The sequence below is a fragment of the Myotis yumanensis genome, unplaced genomic scaffold, assembly GCF_028538775.1.
Source record: "Myotis yumanensis isolate MYYU_CA2020_CCGP unplaced genomic scaffold, mMyoYum1.0.hap1 SCAF_3, whole genome shotgun sequence".
Classification (NCBI taxonomy): domain Eukaryota; kingdom Metazoa; phylum Chordata; class Mammalia; order Chiroptera; family Vespertilionidae; genus Myotis; species Myotis yumanensis.
The window spans coordinates 63680638-63703470 of record NW_027223754.1 but is presented as its reverse complement, the minus strand read 5'-3'; the positions used below and the strand labels follow the sequence as shown (position 1 = coordinate 63703470).

The 22833-nt window shown below is 34.1% G+C and overlaps 1 protein-coding gene across 1 annotated transcript in view; it reads right to left on the bottom strand.

Moving 5' to 3' along the window:
- Window positions 1-22833, bottom strand: part of DACH1 (dachshund family transcription factor 1) — a 437658-nt gene that overhangs the window by 44230 nt on the left and 370595 nt on the right. The window contains exons 7-8 of the mRNA XM_070408964.1: window positions 12311-12462; window positions 2280-2427 (exon numbers count right to left, since the gene is read on the bottom strand). Of these exons, the coding sequence (XP_070265065.1) occupies window positions 2280-2427; window positions 12311-12462 (300 nt within the window). The remainder of the gene's footprint in view (window positions 1-2279; window positions 2428-12310; window positions 12463-22833) is intronic.

Below are 22833 nucleotides of genomic sequence, written 5' to 3'. Positions count from 1 at the left end.
AATGTATATACACTATAACACATTTCAAGAATGTTATACTTTTACTCTTCAGGCATTTGGTGGGGAATAAAACCTCATTGCTAATTATGCTACTGCTAATAATAATGTGCCATGGTATAAGAAAGTAGATTATGATCCAAAAAGTTGATTATGATACATTTTTTTCCTACTGGAGAATTTAAATATTTGTATTGCAATATGTAATCAATAAATAATGACAAATAAATGCTCTTCATAACCTGGATGTCAGCTGTATTTTCAGTATGATTTTTTTTACAATATGTACATAAAGTAAGCAATCAGCATATGGGAAGCATACAAATGTTTTTCTTTGAAATACTTTTTTTTATGGCTGTTAAATATTGTGGATTTAATGTGACAGAATCTGTATGAGAAAATCCTTCTGTTAGTAATAAGGAGCAATCATCCTAAGTGTGCTATTTGATTTCTTACTACAGATTAAAAAAAATTCTGTAACACAGTGTTGAGTCAGTATATAAAGTAGGGTAATATGCCTCAAGAAAGAATTTTAGTTACAACTTCTAGTGTCCATATATCCCATTTGTATAATTATTAATATTGTTAAGAGGTCAGACCATTATCTTGTTGAGTTTATTGTTGCTGGTATCATATATTAACAGAAAGTGTACCGTCTTATAGAAAAAAAACAAAGCTGGTTTCAAATAAATATGCTAATTTCCTTTACTTAATAGTATGAAAATTATATGCTTATCTTAACAAAATCACAGTCCTACTATTTCCCTTTCCAAAGATGATTGCTTATAAGTCTCTTTGAAAAGAAACAGTAGCTTCTGAATTATTATTTGGATTGTACACACCCATGGCACTAAACACTCAATAGCCATCACCTTGCCACTGGCCGCTCACTGTCTCCTTCCTGTGTGATTGAACCAAACGGGAATGCCATGTTCTCACTTCAGAATAATACATTGCTTCAATAGGTACAGTCATAAGAGATAATTATTGACAGTTATTACCTTTAATTTATTGTTCACAATTAATTAAATGGGAGTTCTTGGTATGAACTGTGAAATGTTTTGCCCTCTAGTGGATAAAGAAGTAAAACAGAGTATAAATCCAACAGATTTGAACCAATAAAACTCTTAAGGTCCCTCAAGTAACCAAAAGCTAATTTAGGAATTCAAGTATCTGCCTTTAAGTCTTGTAAAAAAAATTTTAAAAGAAAGACTTTTCCAGGTGCAGACAAAATCAAGACATGGCTATCATATGGAATATGGTCCCATATAAGGAACTCCAACCAAATTTCATTATGCACTTAGAACATACCTTGTTACCAATGTTTATCTTGTTTTGATTATGTTAATGAAGCCACATTATTTAGAACTGTACTATTGGGTTGACAATTTCCTAAATCAACTTCATCCCAGGAATCCTCTAGCTGTGGCTTCATAGTAACTGATGAAAAAACATACTAAGTCCTGTCAGTTTTGAAAACAAACAGAACACTAATTTTTAAATGTCAAATATCCAAAAGAAGAATATATATAGTATTTGTTATGGATACTTATTAAATGAAAGAAAAGAAGCACTCTTTCTAGAATACTTAGGAGAAACTTATTGTTGAGGCAATGGGAAAGTTGGTTGTAAACAAAATATTCTTCAATCTCATACATAAAATAAACACACAAATATAAATGATCTTTAAAATTATGTATACATACATTGTAGAGTGTGTTAAAAGAAGCAACCGATTGAGAATATTATTATTTTTACCCAATAAATACTCATATTGGTTTCTACTCTAATGTGTACTTGACCTTGTTGAGTGAAGCATTATTATACAACTCACCTTTGGTCACTTGTTCAGACATCCATCAGTCTTCAATTTCATTTGATAAATATCTTACTAAATCTGTTTCACTTGACTAATCAGTATTTTCTCTTTTAGCTTTATGATTTTAACTCGAGTTTTTCAAAAGGCAAGTGTGAATATTTATAAAATGTATCTTCATGGCTGTGCATCTTAAATTTATAAATTTGTTAAGCTCATAATAAAAATTATGTGATTAATGATATAATGGATATATTTCAATATCTTTGGGTATGAAGAGTAGAGAAACCATGTACACTGGAGATTAAGAAATACATGAGCCCAGGATTCAAGTTTTGCTTTGAACTTTAGCTATAAGTAAGAAACAAAAAGTATAGCCTGATAGCATGGTAAATCACCAAGCATAGTACTGTTATTGTAAATATTTTACATAAAGCGTTAAACATGTTTGGAAGTTTGAAAATACCTCTATTTTTTTGTTCCATAGCCAACTGTTTTTCAAGGGTTTCCCTTAGTTCTCGTTCCCTTAAAAAATCCATCTTCAGCTCTGTTTTTTCCAGTTGGACCTGTTTTTCTTGAGCTCTGGCATTATCTATGGCAACTTTCAAGAGCCCCTGTACAAAGAAAGTATTGAGAATTGATATATTTTGGTACAAAGCACATTTCATTCATTACTTAAAAGCATTTCAAAAGAGAAGAACCCTCTTGTCAAATTCTTCCATTCTTGTGCATTCACTCTGTACTTACTAGGACAAGCACTATAACTAAAGCACAACATTTCTAAATCTAATGAAAATATTTTAGGAAGGCAATTACTTTCGGCATTCAAGTTCAGTTGCTTCTAATCAGAATATTTAAATCTAACGCTAAATGAGGGCAGCACATAAGCATGTGTAAAAAAGAACTGAGTTAAACATTAGACTGAACATGGTTTTTGCAACCCCAAGTGTTCCTGGCACCACCCACCTATCTCTGGGAGCTCTTCACCACCATTTCCTACGAAAATTATACTAGATAAAGTGGGCTTCTTTACGGTTCCCAATTTGTTTCTGCACAAGGGACTTTGCTCTTTCTGTTCCCTTCCTGAATGCTTTTCCTTCCAATTTTTGTGGTTTATGCCCTCATTTCATTTCACCTTTGCTTAGTCACCACCCAAGAAAGGCCTTCTCTTACCACCTACCCAAACATATCTTGTTAGTCCCTCCTCGAAATTCTTCATAGCATCTATTTTTTTCATATATTTTATTGATTTTTTACAGAGAGGAAGGGAGAAGGATAGAGAGTTAGAAACATCAATGAGAGAAAAACGTCGATCAGCTGCCTCCTGCACACTCCCTACTGGGGATGTGCCCGCAACCAAGGTACGTGCCCTTGACCGGAATCAAACCTGGGACCCTTGAGTCTGCAGGCCGATGCTCTATCCACTGAGCCAAACCGGTTAGGGCCATAGCATCTATTATGTAATGTTGTCATATATTTGTTTATTGCTTTATATTGCGTCTCCTATACTACACTGAAAGCTCTCTGAGGCAGGGACATTTTCTCTCATTTGGGACTATGCCCCTAGGACCCAGAGAGAGCCTATAATATAGTATATTTTGAACATTTTCTGAATAACAATTATAATACTGGTATTTTTTCTTGAGATAGATCTGTAAGGAATCTAAAGCTTAGTGGCTTCATAGTGCATTATTTTTTAAAAAGCATTAAAATAGTCATAATAAATCAAGAATAACTTATAGGGGATTATATGACAAGATAGCAATTCATGAGCAAATGGTAAAGGCAGGGTTTATTTATTCAACTGATTATGGAGTCATATATTGATTCCCTGTATGCTATTTTTAAATCTTTATGCTATTTTTAATTTAATAATGTTCTGAGATTTTTGAAAATGAGGCTATGAGAATATGTAAAACATATACAAAGCATGTTGCATATGTTCTCTCCTAAGATGCTTTAGAAAATTGTCAGTAAAATTGTTAGTAAAAATAAAAGCTAAAATTTCTATTTTTAGCAACTCAGGAATACAAAAAGCTATTTGGAAGTAGAAAATATTTTGCCTTGGTCCATGAACATCAGAATCTGACATTTGCAACAGAAGTTATATATGAAATGGAAGTTGATCCATTCGTAGATCTACTCTGCCATGTGACCCCTTTGCAGTAGACAACATAAGCAGCTTGAATCAGAAATTGCAACTCTTGACTTGTTACCACAAAAAAAGATGTTCCCTTACTTCTGCCGACCAATGCAGCATTGCCATGAGCCATGTCTAGTCTCTTTTCAAGCATGTATAAATTATTTCATGTTTGTTGTACCTGACCCTGAATTCCCTGGATTAATTATTGTGATGTGAAACGAGCTAAAGGATTTCTGTGAGACAGTTTGCCCCTCCCCCACTCTCGTTTTTGACAATAAAACATAGCTGCTAAGGAAACTGCCATCTTCACTCAATTCAGCAACATTCCTGTATATGTGTGTTTTTTTCCCTTTATCAGGAACAAACAATTAGTAACAAATGAAAGAGATCATTGCATCAAGTGCCCTTTCAGATCACCCCAATTAAAACTTTAGTTTAGCTGTATTTTAATTCTAAGATACCAAACTCTAATTTTCTGCTCTGATTGCTCTTGTTGACTTATCTTTGAAAGATGTACTCTCTGCAATGCCTAGAGATTATTTAGCAAGATGCCAACGTTGGCACCACTTACTGTGTTGATTGGTTGTATTATCACTATCTGTTTAAAATAGATTACTAATAAACTATTATTGTCCTTGGCTGATAAAACACAGTATTTTGGTGTTCTTTAAATATGAAACAATCATTATGAATAAACATGTTGAATAACATTAAACTGCAACCCTAATTTGTGTTATTTTGTATTAATATTTCTTGTAAAGTATGAAGTCGCTAAGAGCATTTATGTTTACTGTTTCCTTTTGTTATATTTGCTGCTAATGTAGCTAATGGTAATACATTACCTATTCCTGCTGATTATGTCTGAAAAATATTAGCTTTTAGGATCCAATACCCTCTAGGGACTACTTATAAGCTATATAAAATTAAGTTTCATTTGTAGACTTTGAATCAGTGCACATCAGTAGGAGTCCAATGTGAACAAAAATCTGCACTAGAGCCAAACTGATGCATATGCAAAATTATGTTATTGCCCATGACAGCCCTGCTGCAAAACAGACAGAAAACCGATTAAACTTCAATGCAGCAGGGGGCTGGGAAAAGCTGTAGCAAGTAGTGCTCATCACAGCTACCAATCATTAGGACACCATTTTAACTTTCAGTGGTAATAGTAGTCTCAGATTTGTGTAATTCTGTAAATTTTTCAGAGGGGTCATGTGCAAAAAGGTCATGCTAAGTGCTGGGTCTCAGGTGGACATGCAGTATGGAGAAACATTCTATGATGACAATGTGAGTTACAGTAAAAGACACTGGTTTAAAATGTGAATTTTCCTCCAAGGGGAGGTCAATTTTCATGATCTTGAAGTTGGACAATGACGATTCTAAAGAAATGCATTTTAAGCTTACTCGATGTCTCAAATTTCTTTCCCATAAGTGAGGCATAATGGTTATCATAACACACCAATATTTTTGTTTTCTAAAATAATATATCTTGTAAATTAAATTATTTTCATAAGTTTTTATAGGAGGAGTCTCTACATATTTCTTTTAAAAAGGCACTATAATTGATCTAGCAATGTTATAACTATTTTTATTATAGCCTAGAAAGCACAAATCTCTGCTTGTATAAGAGTATCCACAGTGATACTGATATGAAAGAAACATCCCTTAATATGTTAGTTAGTTCCTAGACAAAAAAAGTTTACTTGGTCCATGTTTGTTTTTTAGACTACTTTGTTTCAGAATTGGATGATAAGTAAGGTTCCTTGAGTGTCAGTGAAACTCCTTTGGCAAAATTTGTGCTCAACAATGTGTTACATCTTCTAATGAGAGCAAATAACATAGTTGGGGTTTTTAGCAATCTCCCATTTTAACTAAAACCTCTTACATATGAGAAAATCCAGGCCCAGGAGAATCAGGTGACTTGTCCAAGATCCCAAATTAGTAAATTCGCTAAGCCTAGATCAGAACCCCCCAGCTTATTTAACCTTAATCATTCCTTTTCATGTTTCTTCCTGGGATGGGAAGGAATAATGTCTCTTTAAATCAAGAACTTCTGTAGACAGAAGAATTATGATTAAAAGAGTAACGACTGATTCATTTTTTCACAGAAGTTCTTGTAACAAAAGATATAGCTATACTTGGTTTAATGTTACGGTTACTATGCTCCAAAGTGGATCAATGATGGACTCTCCATCAAAAGCACTTCTAGATATAAACCATCATATGATCTGCATAACTTTGCAATTTGTCAGCCATTGTTTAAGTTCAGATATCACCACCATTGAGTGACCTTAATCAAATAGTTTATCTGCCTCCATTTTCTCATCTGTAGAATAGGAATAGCAACAAAATCCACTGTGTAAGGGTATAAAGAAGATTCATGTAACCCTGGCCAGTGTGCTCAATGGTTAGAACATCAACCTGTACAACAAAGGGTCTCAGATTCAATCAATTCCCAGTCAAGAGCACATATCTGGGTTGTAGGTCAGAAACCTGGCCCCTGTTGGGGAGCACATGTAGGAGGTAACTAATAAATGTGTTTCTCTCTCTCTCTCTTTACCTCTCCATTCCACCTCCCTTCCACTCTATCTAAAAATCAATGGAAAAAAATATCCTCAGGTGAGGATTAACAATAACAACAAAAGAAGATTCATCTAATAGTGTATATAATCAGCTAGAGACTGACTGTGATACTGTGATTATATATATATGCTGATCCTGTGCTTATGCTGATCCTGGCACTGAAATGCTACATTGGATGGAATTTCCTAAGTGATAAGAGCAATAAAAGTAAAGTGAGTGTCTTGTTATTCATAATAAGCCTCTTTGAAGTACACCAGAGTTTATGTTAATAAGGTCACTCTTGGAAAGTCCCTAAAAATAGAAACTGGATGTGAGGGGAACCCACCCTTTGATTAGAGGGTTGGTACTTTCAGCCTCACCCTTCTGATCTCCAGGGAGTGCAGATGGGCTAGAGGGTGAATTAGTCACCTGTGATGAATTATTTAATCAATTTTTCATAGGAAGTGAAACCTCCATAAAATCTCAAAAGTGAGAACATCTAGGTTGGTCAATAAGTGAAAATGCTGGGTGTGTGGTGTACCCAGAAAGGTCATGGAAGCTCTGAGCTTCTCCTCATATATCTTGCCCCATGTTTCACTTGCATATGGCTGTTCCTGAATAATATCTTCTTATAATAAACTAGAGGCTCTGTGCATGAATTCGTGCATGGGTGGGGTCCCAATCAGTCCTGATTGAGAGAGGTGAGTGCTAAAGAGGTTCGCGCTGGCACAGTAGCACTCACCAACCGTGAGCCCTGCGTCTGGCACCCTCCTGAGGGGAGTGGCCTTCGGGTTCAGGTCAAAACTGGCTCTCTGACATCCCCCTAGGTCTGTGGTTGGCAAACTGTGGCTCGAGAGCCACATGCGGCTCTTTGGCCCCTTGAGTGTGGCTCTCCCTAAGCCTTAGGAGTATCCTAATTAAGTTAATAACAATGTACCTACCTATATAGTTTAAGTTTAAAAAATTTGGCTCTCAAAAGAAATTTCAATCGTTGTACTGTTGATATTTGGCTCTGTTGACTAATGAGTTTGCCGACCACTGCCCTAGGTGACCCGGATTGCGAGAGGGCACAGGTCAGCCAAGGGACCTCACCAGTGCACAATCGGGGCTAGAGAGTGACAGCAGGAGGGTGCCAGGGTGTGTCCCACCCTGTTTTGCCCCGTCCTGATCGGGGCCAATCAGGGCTGGCTGGGGAGGGACATGGGAGGTTGGCCAGCCAGGGAGGGACCACAGGATGAATCCAGGGCATGTCTGGCCCATCTCACTCAGTCCCAATCATCCAGACCCCAGCAGCAAGCTAACCTACTAGTCAGAGTGTCTGCCCCCTGGTGGTCAGTGTACATCATAGCAACTGGTCGACTAGTCGACTGTCTGCTCCCTGGTGGTCAGTGAACATCATAGTGAGCAGTTGAGAGGCTTTAGCATATCATTAGCATATTATGCTTTGATTGGTTGAATAGTTGACTGGTCACCAGATGACTGGGCACTTAGCATATTAGGCTTTTAATCTATAGGACTAGCAAGTGAAATGTTTTCCTGAGTTCTTGAGTTGTGCTAGTGAGGAACCTGAGTGGGTCAGTTGGTCAGAAGCACAATTTACAACCTAGACTTGCAATTGGCATATGAAGTGGGGGCAATGGCAGTCTTGTGGAATTGATTATCCAGGTATGTGGTGTCAGAATTGAATTAAAATGTGGGGCACTCAGCTATTGTTGCAGAATTACTTGGTGTGGGATAAAATACCAGACACTTTTGATGACCAGAAATGTCAGAAGTGAAAGAGTATTATAGTAGAGTATGATGAAAAATAGTAAATATGGTATATACTCCATATTTTTAAGAGCTTGCTATTCTCTTCATCATAGTAAACCATCTTTAGAATATTGGATACATTTTACTGGAATTTTTTATTATCTCTTTTTACAAAATGGTAATGGAATTAAAAGGGAGAAGATATAATGCATACTTATGATTAAAGAGAAAAAGATATAGTGTAAGAACAACATATCTGATCTCAACCTACCCATATTTTGAAGCCAATGCTCTATTTTGTTGTTTTATCTTTTTGAAAAGTTTCCTCCTAATTATTTTGTTTAACCCTATTATAATTACAATTATGTATTAACAATGGAAATGAAAAAAGTTAATTTCTTAAAATGTATGAAATATACATACATGTTATCAAAATGTAAAGACTGGGAGATTGGAGTATTTTGGTCTTAGTACTAAGACAAATTCTTTTTCATTTTTTTTTTTTTACCTCAAACAAGAAGTAGAGCATACTTCTTAAATACCATATTTGGGTTATGTGTATTTATGAAACCATAGTGAATCAATCTGGGACAGCCATTTATTGTGGTTTTAACATTATTTTTAGGTCTTTCTTCTTTGTTTAATTCTTCCATATGGAAAAACTATAGTGAACCAAACTCCTGTCATATATTCCCTTATGGCATATATTTCAATGCCAACCTCATCTCTAACTAAATTTTATATTCTCTACCCTTATTTTATATTTCTACTCTTTACTTATTTACCTATTGGTATTTTAACATTTATAAGTTACTTTAAATAATTACTTTAATAAGGTAATGAATGTATATTATTTATTCCCAAGTCTATGTACTAATAGATCCTAGCTATGATTATTACATAAAAGCTCAGACTAAAAATATTTGGTAAAATTCTCCTTTGAATGTGGTCAAACGGTAATTAATGTTTGAAGGTGTCACATCTAGTACGTTGACACTAAATTTCTAGTTTCCTCACCTGAAATTTCACAGGGAGTTTTCTATAGATATATTTTGATAATAAAGCCATATGAAAGACTGCCAACATTTAAAAAACAGAAACAAAATTTCATATTAAATAAAAATTAAAAACCCCCAAAAAGCAAAATCTAGCATGTATCATACCTCTCACTAAATTGAAATTACTATCTTTTATTGTAGACATCTTTATCCATTATTACTTTTAATTTACAAAAAACTCAAGTTTCAAGACAGAGTTGGTAAAATCTGGTACCAAAAATGTAGATATAGTGTTTTTCTATACTATATATAATATATTTGAAAATATTAGTATACTAATATATAGTACTATTCTACAGGTCCTGTTTTAAAACACAAAAAATAACATTTATAGAAATTCAATGTTTATAACATGTCATGAAAGAAACATCTATAGTATCCATTATAAATTTTAAAACTGAGAATTATTAAATTATAGAATATCAGAAATTAAATTATTGGATATTAGAACAATTACTCCTTAAACATATTATTTTGAAGGGTTTTTTGGTCATGAATTCTAAGAAAAAAACAGAGTTCATGTACATTAAATTTAAATATAACCTGGGTTTAATTACAATAGCAGATATGCATAATGAATCTTTAATTTTAGATATGAAATTGTATGATTTGAAAAATTAAACATTTTCAACTCAATTATTTTTCATTACTATCCTGATAAAATACCTCCAAAGGAAATATGGAGCTTTAAACTTACCAAAAAAGTGACCGTCTTGAAATAGAAAGAAGAGAACACACTGCATGTAATTGAAATTGCAGAGGAAATTGAGGTAGGCAGAATGTAATTACCAAAATTAGAATTTGGACAGCAAACACATTTATACTGTATGTCCAATAAGCCAGGATCACGACTGTTTAAACATTCTATATCATTCTAAGGATATTACTATAACTCAATAAATGTGGCAATATTAAAAGAACCATCATCCATGACTTTCTATAAAACAATTACTAATCATAAATTCAGTGTGTATGTATGTGTGTATATGTGTACATGTATCTATGTATTTTGTGTGTGTATTTGCATGTGTGCATATATATATATATATATATATACCTGTGCATGCCTATATGCATATATATTAAATACACATATATATACATATAGACTATCTACATCTATATTCACATTACATATATGTAAGACTGTAGTCGACATGTATAATTTATTTATAATACAGTATTCTTATTGTAGGGGTTCTAACATTATCAGTCTCAGATTGCTATAATTTTGAACTAGAAATCATTTAGCTTGCCTTCACTATCATACTATCATCAACTCTTGCTAAAATATGTCTTTGGGGCTGGCTGGAGCATAGAAAGAGGAGTATATTCAATCTAGAGATGCCTTCTATAAAATAAACAGTGTCTAAATGTATACATGGTAAAACTAGGGTTTTCCTTTCTCTCTTTCTTTTTAAAGAAATAGTTATAGTTTGAGGTGATGTAGATAACATTTCTTGTCTGGGTAACACTGTGCTGGGATGGGTGAACATTTCCAAATTGACAGTATTTCTTCTAGAGACGTGGTATCCACACAACAGAGGAGGCCATGTGCAAGCCCCTCTCCAGGTGTGCAAGCTGCTTTTACACTGAAGAAACACAGAAATGTTTTCTCTGCCAAAATTAAAATGAAATTACCACTTTCCTGGTTAAAGAGGTTTTAGTTAGTGAAAATACATACAACTAGATGGAGGATTTTAAGTAAATGCCTCCTTTTTTTTGTTTGTTTGTTTGCTTCATATAAAGTTGTATACATTTAAAAAATGAATTGTTCCCTATTGTCACAATGCAAATTCTAAAATGTTGAGGGATACTTTCTGAAAGCATTTAATTTAACAAAAGAGAGAAATTGAAAAAAATCTATCTCATAGCAAAATTACTATGAGTCAAATTTAGAAAAAGTATTATGTTTACTTTAAAATATAATCAACTATTTGGCCTTGATTAAATTTGGGCAGATTGATGATTTATTTCAATTACTGAGATATAAAACCTTAAAGTTGGATACAGTTCTGGAGACTCTAATTACATTAGTATTAAAAATGCCACATTAATACATGAGAAGATATGTTCCATTAAAGGCCTTCTGTTATATCCTTGGAGAGGTAAATAAAATTGATTACATTTCTACTGGGAGAAAGTTTAATACGGTAGGAAATGTGTACAGAAAAATATCACCAAGGATGGAGTGCTAAGGTAAAAATTGGAAAAAATATGTTATCAGCACAGTATCTGCAAGCACATTCATGCTACTAGCTACTCCAAATGTGGAGAAATAGATGGCAAAAATCCCCATCTGGGGCCCACATGATCACTTCATGTGTGGGCAAGAAAATCATGCTTTCTTTTATCCCACACGCTCTTATTACTTGGCTCCATGCTCTATGTTATTGTTAACTGCAAGTATTTTTGATTCATAATGTACTGTACATAAAATATACATCCTGAGGACTACATAGGAAATCCGTGGAAAGTTTTGTATGGCTTTTTGAAGTCTATTCTTTGAAGAAACCCTATTAACTGAAACAAACTTACTTATGAAAGAAGAGATGTTTTTGGATTCCTTCACACTAGATGTATGTAAGTGACTAAACATATCATTTCCTCACTGGAAGTCCAACAGTTTAAAAATAACTAAATATTTATTAGAACTAGTGCGCCGTCATTTAGTAAATCAGGCAAACTTAAACATTTAAATTCTTCCCATTAGTCAGCAAAAACAAGAACATTTAGGCAACGTGATTTTTAAAACACCTAGGTCATTTTCATGCCAGTGTATTTTTAAGGCTCAACATACATATTTGTGTATTTCTAAACCAATTTGATTAGTGTAGCAAGTTTGAAATCTTAAATTGCTGGAAAAAGTTGAATACCATGGTTCAGTCAAACTCACGAGTAGCTTAAACTGGCGAAGTATGACTTTGTAAACTCTGCAGCTGGGTTTTCATGTTCCTGCTCGCAGGTTGCAAAAAGGCCTACCTGTATGTTAGTCAGCAGGGTCTCTATGGAAGACAATCCATCAGGAAACAGAAAAGGAGACGGAAAGCCGGGAGGTAGTGGTTGTCCATGCCCAGTTAGAGAAAGTTTCTCAAGGCTGTCTCTTGCAGTTGGTGTGGAAAGCGGGGTCTCATCTGTATGTGATTGAAACAAAAATATAGAACAAGTTACGCTTGTCTGTTTTTATTAGACCTCAGTAATGGCTTCCCTAGTGGTTTCCAGAACATTTATTGCAAATTGGTTCCTGCTATCAGGAGAAAATGCTTTCTGCTGAATTTTCTTTAATGAAAAAGCTGTGGAGATACAACAAGATAACATTAATGAGTAACTTTATAAGCCTTTTAAATGCAGTCTCTAATGAGACTGAGTTTACAGTGCCATAGAATCTTTTTAAAACAAATATTATCTCATATATAGTTGTGATAATATATTCAGGCTGACTTTATGGGCACCTTCCCAATTATCTCATTTCAGTTTGCTCTGTTTGGATTGACAATAGAATCTTTCTAGAGCTCCATATAAGAGAAATACTTTGTATATTAGTATGTTTCTTTCTCAATTAACCCTTTATGTCAATGATTTGTTCAAATCTATTCTTAAGAAATCTACAAAATATTGTACAAATAAAATTTTTCATTTCACATCTAAAAAGACAAACTGGAATTAAATATAATCATTCTAAGTTATAACTGAATTGTTCAATATCATTAAAACTAAAGGTCTAATTCTTCATTTTTTAATTTTTATTGTTGAAAGTATTACATGTGTCTCCCTTTTTCCCCCATTAACCTCTTCCAGTCCACCCCCAGTCCCAGGCCTTCACCACCCTATTATCAGTGTCCATGGTTATACATATACGCATACAACTTCTCTGGTCGATCTCTTCTCACCTGCCTACCCTCCATGAAGAAGGGTTCTAAAGAAGGGTAAGATAATACGGCTTTCATAACAATATTTTTAAAAACCAAATATAAAGTCCTCTAAGATAAATCAGTCTGTACTTTGTTTATTAAATATCTTTCATTATTTTTAGCAACTTAGAGTAATGCCCCAATATAAATTATTTTTACTTATAATGAAATTCTTTTACTTAGTTCTTTATTAGTTAAATATGTTCAGTTTCATTTAAGATAGATAAAAAGTATGGCTTATTTTAGTTTATTATATCACAGAGAAAATTTTATTCACAGCAGAATTCTCAATTTTATAAATATTTTATTTCACACTAGGAAAATTAATTAGAGCAATGTATTTGCACATCTTGATAGTATTTCTCAATTTTGCAAGTGGCTAGAAACTTCAGCACACCTGCATTTATATTTATAATTTGATTTCACTGTTCTCAATCATTTCTTTATTTTTCATTACGACACCTAACCACACAACACGTTTTCCAATTAACTCTCTCTGGGGCCAAAGTACTATGGAAGCTGCTACACTTTTCTGTCTGTAACTAATGTCAGAACAAGTTAATTTCATCTCCCTCACCTTGCCACATTTCTAGTTAATGAACTAAAAGGGAGTATAATTTGGGGAGAGGAACAATAACACAAGGCCTTCTATTAACCACACTCCTCACTCACTCTCTCACTCACTCACTCCTCTGCAGTTTCTCCTTCCAGTCCCTCCTCTGTTAACTTACTAACAGATGATCTGAGGCAGCAGGTACCAGAGGAAGAAATGGAGTAAGCAGCTGAAGTAGGATTCATTGGGTTCTTATTTTTTTTTTTATTCCACTTGTCAACAGGGTTAAAGAAAGACAGCAGGGGATGGCTAATGTGATCAAGGTGATCTTGGACACCATTTACCTCGCTGTCGTAAATTACTCCTCCAGACCAAGGCTGCTAGTGTTTTCTCACAATATCTCTGAAAAGGCGCTTGTTAACCATCTTTGTGCATGTGAAATTGTTTAAGAAGGAAGAGCAATATTTTTTGATCAGCATCACCTTAGCTGTCACATGCTAAAGAACATGTGGCTTAATAGATCATGGGGATAATAATTGCTTGTCTCCTGAAGAAAGGCATAGAACCAGATGAGCACCTGAGACTGTGTTCAGCTTTAGTCTGTGATTCCACATTTCTTAAAGGTTGTCCAAGTAAAAAGCATCATATGTTTGGGTACACACACACTCACACATACACACACCTTTATTTAGAAGTTCCATCATCCCATGATTATTTAAACTGCAAAACATTTAAGCTTGACTATGTTTGCTTGTTGTGTGAATTAATTAATTAAATCACTCATGATACATGCATTCATGTAACCAATGTTTACTTAACATAAATAGTGTGCTGAGGATAGACATTGGAGAGAGAATACTGAAAAACCCTACAATCTGTAAGCCTCAAGAAGTATTTTCTAGAATGACCAATCCCAATCATTAAATACCTAATTTTTATAGTTAGCAAAGCATTTTCTCTTCCATCCTTATCCCATTACTACTCATTTTTCCCCAGTAGAAGATTAAAATGGTGCATACATATGTTTCATGTTTTCTTCTGCAGTTGCTCAATTGAATGCTCATCTTGGTTCTCATGCTTTCAGCTTTATGTGAGTAGATTATTATTTGGTATAAACTTATTTGATTTAATTCATTCATTTATTATTTTACATAGTAGAGATATTACATACGGTCCCTGTAACTCTAACAAACAATCAAATTTAGGGCAGAGTGAGTGACTGCTTAAAAATCTTTTTAAAGGGTGATTCTTAAGATCAATAAACATTATATAAAAGAAAACAAACTAATCAAAGATCAAACAAACAAGACAAAATATTTTGGGGGTATCAAGACCCTACTACCTTAGAAGAAGTTATCATCTTGTGGTAATTAGCATCATAGAAAGTATCATTTTGTCTTCCTACAAAGAGTAAAATTGAGAACAGGGTTCTTCCTTTTAAAATAAAAGTGACCTTTGATATCCTAAATGTTCTCAGGAGATTAAAGCAAAAATTTGAGAGACCAGACAACATGGAAGAGAGTTTTGACATCACATAATCTCTAAAGACTTCAAACAATGAATGATGCTGACGCACAAATTCACAAAGGACATTATTCCAATTTTGTATATTGTGCATATTTTTGAGTTTTATCTTTAAAAGAAAGTTGGCATGTCAGATATTATGACCTTTGATTATAGTATTTGATTCGTTCTTTAAAATTTTGCTCCTAAATAACGTGAAACTTACGGAAAAGTTACAAGACTTGTACAAAGAATTCCTTTAAAACCTGTGGTTGGTTGGATGGTGGACCCTCAACATACATGTCCTTGTCGAATCCCTGGAACCTAGTAATGCTAGCTTATTTGTAAATTGGGGTTTCACAGATGTAACTAAGTTAAGGCTCTTGAGATGAAGAGATCATCCTGCTTTTAGGATGCACCCTAATTCTAATCTTTCTTTAAAAGAGAAAGTCAGAGGGAGATTTGAGAGAGACAGACAGGTCCACAGACTTGAGGAGGAGGCAAAGAGAAGACAGAGAGGGAGATCAGAATGTTGTAGCCAGTCACAGAATGCTCACAGCCTCCAGAGCTAGAAGAGAAAAAGAATAGATTCTCTTTGATAGCCTCTTGGAGATAGCTTGTCCTTGCTGACACCTTGAGTTTATACTTCTGGCCTCCAGAACTGTGAGAAAATAAATTTATGTTGCTTTAAGCCACCAAGATTGTGGCCTTTTGTTACAAGAGCCCTAGGAAACTACTTCAACTTTTTACCCCAAGTCACCAATTTTTACATTTTCCCACACTTGCTTTTTATCTTTCTGTCTTCTCTCTCCCTTTCTTGTTCTATGTGTACATATGTTGAACCATCTTCCCCTTTCAATCCTTAAGACTTCACTACATATTTCACAATACAAGGGTATACTCTTCTACAGTATAAAATGAGCAAGAAACACATACAAAAACTACTATTATTAAATCAAGAGCCCAATTTCTATTTTCATAATCTGTGAGATGTTTTAGTGCCGTGGTCGTCAAACTGCGGCTCACGAGCCACATGCGGCTCTTTGGCCTCTTGAGTGTGGCTCTTCCTAAGCCTTAGGAGTACCCTAATTAAGTTAATAACAATGTATCTACCTATATAGTTTAAGTTTAAAAAATTTGGCTCTCAAAAGAAATTTCAATCGTTGTACTGTTGATATTTGGCTCTGTTGACTAACGAGTTTGCCGACCACTGTTTTAGTGTAAAGCGTTAAATAATATGCCCAGCCAGATTAGGTCAGTGGTTGAGTATCAACCCATGAGTCAAGAGGTCACTGGTTCAATTCCCCGTCAGGGCACATGCCCGGGTTGTGGGCTCAATCTCCTTAGGGGCGTGCAGGAGTCATCCATGTTTGTATCTCTCTATCCCTGTCCCTTCCCCTCTCTCTAAAATTTATATATATATATATATATATATATATATAAAAGTGTTAAATAACAAATAAATATTTTAATTTACTTGACAGGTAGTTGGGGACTATTTTTTCTGGGCATGTGGTAGCCCCTAAGATACCCTCTCATGATTATTCCCTACTACTATACTTATTCTCTCAAGAACTTTCTCCTTAGTGTGAGTTAGATCTAACAAATAGAATAAAACAAATGTGATGGGATGCTGTTTCTGAGGTTAGGTTATAAAAGTCTGCAGTTCCCATATCTCTTTTCCTCTCTTTTCTCTTGCATTTCTTACCCTGGTGGAAGCCAGTTATAATGTCATGAGACAGCCCCGTGGGGGTAACATGACAAGGGACAGAGGCCTGTCAAAAATCACGTGAGTCAGTTTCAAAGCAGGTTCCCCTGTGCAGCAGAGACTTTGTTTTATTTTTATTTTATTAAATTTATTGAGGTGACATCGGTTAGCAAAATTATATATGTTTCAAGTATACAATTTTAGAATGCAGCATCTGTATATTAAATTGTGTGTTTACTACCCAAAGCCAGATCTCCTTCTGCAACCATATATTTGACCCCCTTTACCCTTTGCTGCCCCCCCTCACCTCCCCTGCCCCTCTGGTAATCACCATACTGTTGTCCATGTCTATGAGTTTTTGTTTGTTTGCCTGGTTTATTCATTTGTTACTTTAAGTTTTTTTTTATTTTACATATGAGTGAAATCATATGGTTCTTGACTTTTTCCTACTTAGCATGATATTCTCAAGATCCATTCATGTTGTCGCAAATGGTAGTGTTTTATCTTTTCTAAGGTCTGAGTGCTATTCCATTGTATACAAGTACGATGTGTCCTTTATGTCCCAGTTGAGCCTTTAAGTGAGCTGCAGCCCAGCTGACAGCATAACTGCAACCTCATCAGAGGCCTTAAACCAGAGGCACCCAGCTAAGTTGCACCCAGATTCTCGATCCATAAAAACTATGAGATTTTTAAATGTTTACTGGTTTAAGCCACTAAGTTTAGTTAAAATTTGTTGCACAGCTGTAGATAAATAAAACAGTATGTAACAGGTTTTTTTTTTTTAATACTTTGGAGTGTAGGAAAAAATGACTTCATATCTAGTTACTTTCATGACTATTGAAATGCAACAAAGTCAACCTTCCTTTTTTAATTTTTAAAAACCTAGCAGCTTTAATGAGTCAAATTTTAGTATCACTCAAATCTATAATTCCACATTCTCTATTATTTCTTATAAAAATTTCTAAAAAGTAGAGACTTCATCAATATTGACTAGAGAATGGTAAAGTCTCTTTGGAGTAAGAAATATCAGTATCTTCTTAATTACAGGTTTCAAAAAGTTATGAATATCTATGATTATATTTGAAAAAGAATTAGTCTACAAAAAATAACATAAAACACAAACATAAAATTTCAGAGCAAGTTATTGATTACTTAGGTTTACAAAATTGATTCTATTCAAAAATTTTCTAGAAACCGCTGATAAATTTACTGAGACCCTCGAGGTTATGAAAAAGGACCAACTAGAAATTAAGCATACACTGACTGAAATAAAGAATATTATACAGAGTTCCAACAGCAGACTAGAGGATTGCAAGAATCAAGTCAAAGATTTGAAATACCAAGAAGCAAAAATCACCCAACTGGAAAAACAAAAAGAAAAAAGAATCCAAACATATGAAGATAGTGTAAGGAACCTCTGGGACAACTTCAAGTGTACCAACCTCTGAATTATAAGGGTGCCAGAAGAAGAGAGAGAGCAAGATATTGAAAACCTATTTGAAGAAATAATGACAGAAAACTTCCCCTACTTGGTGAAAGAAATAGACTTACAAGTCCAGGAAGCGCAGAGAACCCCAAACAAAAGGAATCGAAAGAGGACAACACCAAGACAGATCATAATTAAAATGCCAAGGGCAAAAGACAAAGAGAGAATCTTAAAAGCAGCAAGAGAAAAAAAGTCAGTTATCTACAAGGGAGTACCCATACGACTGTCAGCTGATTTCTCAACAGAAACCATGCAGGCCAGAAGGGAGTGGCAAGATATATTCAAAGTGATGAATAGCAAGAACCTACAACCAAGATTACTTTATCCAGCAAAGCTATCATTCAGAATTGAAGGTCAGATAAAGAGCTTCACTGATAAGAAAAAGCTAAAGGAGTTCATCACCACCAAACCAGTATTATATGAAATGCTGAAAGGTATTCTTTAAGAAGAGGAAGACGAAGAAAAAAGGTAAGATAAAAATTATGAACAACAAATACATATCTATCAACAAGTGAATCTAAAAATCAAGTGAATAAAAAATCTGATGAACAGAGTAAATGGGTGAATATAATAGAATCAGGGGCATAGAAAGGGAGTGGACTGACTACTCTCGGGAAGGAAAAGGGTGTGGGGGTGCGGGAAGAGACTGGACAAAAATTGTGCAGCTATGGATGAGGACATGGGGGGGGGGGGTAAGGGCAGAGGGTGGGGTGGGAACCGGGTAGAGGGGAGATATGGGGGGGGAAAAGAGGAACAACTGTAATAATCTGAACAATAAAGATTTAATTAAAAAAGAGAATCCTTAAATTATCCTGCTTTCTTTTATTAAATTAGGAAATACAACTATCTATAAGACAAGCACTCCAAACACCTGGAATGGCAAATTAGGTGAGGCAAAGGGGGCTGACCAGGGAATAAAGTAAGCATTTTGAAAGCTTATTAACTGGGGTACTATTCTTTTTCTAAGTATTCCACATCCACAGGGGACTAGTAGTTAAGACAGTGCTCAAGAGTTCTCATTATTTTTAAATTCCAAAGTAAGAATGGCTATTAACTTTAAAATATTTTTGTATTTTAATTCAGTTACAGGAAACTACAGTATTTTTCTTAAGAAAAATAGAACAGCATGTATTATGAACTAACAAATAATTTCATCTTTTGACCAGAAAAAATATCTACTGATTAACATATTAATAATTATGTAATAAATATAATGGTATTATAATAATATATAATCAGTTAACATCAATTAGAATAATAGATAATATAAAGAAAAAACATATATGAAGAGAAGAAAATAGCCTTAAAATTCCAAACTCAATAAAGTATAAAAGAGTATTATTTCATTCTTCTCATCACTTCATTTCAGGATTTTGCTCATATTTTAAAGTCTCTACTCAATAACTGACTATCAGTAAGATTGATGACTCTGTAAGACAAGCTTTTTTCTCTGCAATCTTATCACACATAACAATTTAGCAGGATATCCTAAGGAACAATGTTGTTTAAAAAAAGGGGGGGCCTCTGCTTTAAAATGTTTTCTTTCCTGTTAATAAAATCTAATTCAGTTCTTATTTTCATAGCTAATCCTTTTGGGTTGGAATTACATATTTTCTTTCAAATATGTATGTGTGTATATGTATGTATATTTTTGTCTCTGATGTCTTCTATTACATCATAAAACTAACTAAAAAAAAGACTCACTTTTAGAAAATCATATATTCCAAGTGGGTTCACATTTATTCCTCTTGATGTGGAATAGATAGCAACATTATTAAAAGGGAAAATCTCCATATTTAAAGTTTACAAGTGTTCTGGGAGTTTGCATGAAAAAGCTATATTTCTATACTAGCAGGGTGAAAAAAAATGTTGACAAAGTTTTGAGTATGGTAGTTTCTATACAAAAAAGAATAATTATTTATAAAAATATATTTTTTCATTTTGTTAAATATACATCATGATTGTATTGATGTTATATATAATCACAATTGCATAGAAAGATAAATGTATTTGTGTTTTTGTAAACTCATCAGCCACATTATTAAACTGGAATAGAGGCATAAATAATCTAAAAACTTAAGGACTGATGCTTTAAAAAATATTTGAAACTTATATCCAGATAAAACACAACCATTTAAATTGAGTTCAATCATAACCTCAATTGTGATTCATTCCTGCTTTAGGAACTCTGGTTTTAATTTGGAAATAGAAAGTAATAATAAGGTTTAAAAATGTAATCCCACAATCCTATATAATAAAAGGCTAATATGCAAATTGTCCCCTCGGGAGTTCCACTGACCAGGAGTTCAACCACTCACTATGATGTGCACTGCAGCTGGGGGAAGGAAGGCCCTGATCAGCTCTGATGGCTAGATAGGCCTAGGGACCCTACCCGTGCATGAATTTCATGCACTGGGCCTCTAGTGTAATCAGAAATCAGATAATGGACACATAATTTTCTTCCTTTCTATTTTCATCTTCTCACAAAATAAAGAATTCCAAAATGTGCATTAAAATTTATTTGCATGGCTTTCATGTATCTATTTCAATTTTTATAAAATATGCAGGGGTCTCATGGAATAAAGCTTGTTTTCTATATTTAGTTTTAAGCCCATTTTTCAAATTCTGCACTCAAAATTACTCCAGAAATTTTTATAAATTTATCACCATAATGTGTTACAGCTATCACATTAAATGTGATGACTGGCAAAATTAAAAGCAAAGCAGGACGGATTCAGAATGTGTGAGTTCAAGCTCTGGCTTACCAAGTTCTACCAAATACTAGAGCACAGAATCCTTCTCTTATGTTCTGTGAAATGCATTTGGTTTATTTATTAAAGGGGTCATTACAAACTCAAAGAATTATAGCTCACTCTATTTAGATTATTTATGTAAAACTGCTTTGTAAAATACAAAATACTAATAAATAAAGTATTAATAATTTACAAACCAACTAAATCGTTTACAAGTTTCCTTTTGTAAACTTGGCTTCAATGTGCCATGGAGCAATCCTGGTCTTGTACCATAAGCCTCTGGTTTCTATATTTCTATATTACTTATCGCTGAAGCTTGTGATAATAAAGTATCATGTTAATAATAAAATAATTGCTATATATTATTACAGTTGACTTATGCAAACTAACCTGGAGTTAGTTCTGTGAACAGTTAAAATTAATTATGATATAATAACTTGAGAAAGGGCAAAAAGTATGAATTACGTTATCAATTTCTCTTCCGGTAGCAGGACCTAAAGGAAAAGGGTAAGTTGATTACACAAAAACCAATGGGTACAGATTTTGGAAAGAACAGACTGTGAGGAACATAAAAACAAACTTAAGAGGTTCCATGGATTTACTTGAATGAAGTAATATTAGAACCCTGAATTTTGAGTTTGGGTGAATAAAGGAAAAAATTACTGTGGGAAGGAGATCATTGTTAAGTGCATGTTTGGCAAGATGCTGGAGGTCTGCTAAAAAAATATACCAGACTCACAGTTCTGTCTAATTTAATGCATAAAGTATTTATTACACACATATGCAACTTTCACCTTTATCTGTGTTTCTTAACTTTGGATAGTTCATCTCTGAGATGATGATGAAAGTTAGGGACCAGGCCACATAAGAATAAGCAGTCTCAGTCCCTGAACATAGGGTAGCACATATTAATTTCTGTTGAAAGAATATGTGAATGAGATGAAAGGAGGCAAAAGCTGGAAGAGCGCAACATGCAGAAATGAGAAGAATATAGTAGTCTCTGCTTACCTTGAGGTTACACTGCATTCATGATAGAAAAACTAAAAATGCTTTCTATTGGAAAACCACACTATTGATTACAAGGCATTTTCACAGACATTATCTTGGGTTAGGAGGAAGCTCTAAGAAGAAGATTTTTAAAATGTATCCAATTATAATTGCAATGTTATGTGCCAAAAGATTGATTCAAATGGCACCAAGTGGTTATTTAGAAAAAGAAGAGATTATATATAGACCATGCAAGTGGATAGGAGAGTAAACAAGAAAGCTAAAATCCTTACAGCAAGGTACACTTGGAATGGACATTGGATATTGGAAAATTTAAACAGGGGGAAGCCAAGGGGTTCTATGAGGGCAGTACCCATGTATAATAGCTCAAGAAAAACAGGCATCCAAAGTGCCCTAAAAAAACTTCATATTTTTAAAGAGAAAGCCTATTTTCTACCATTAGTCTCAAACTATAGTCTTTAAATTCTGGCCGTTCTGTGTTTATATTTCAAACATCTGTGTATGAGGAAAACTCTAAATCAAGGTATATATTTAACTAGTGTCCCAGTGCACAAATTCATGTACATTGAAAGGAAATTAATTA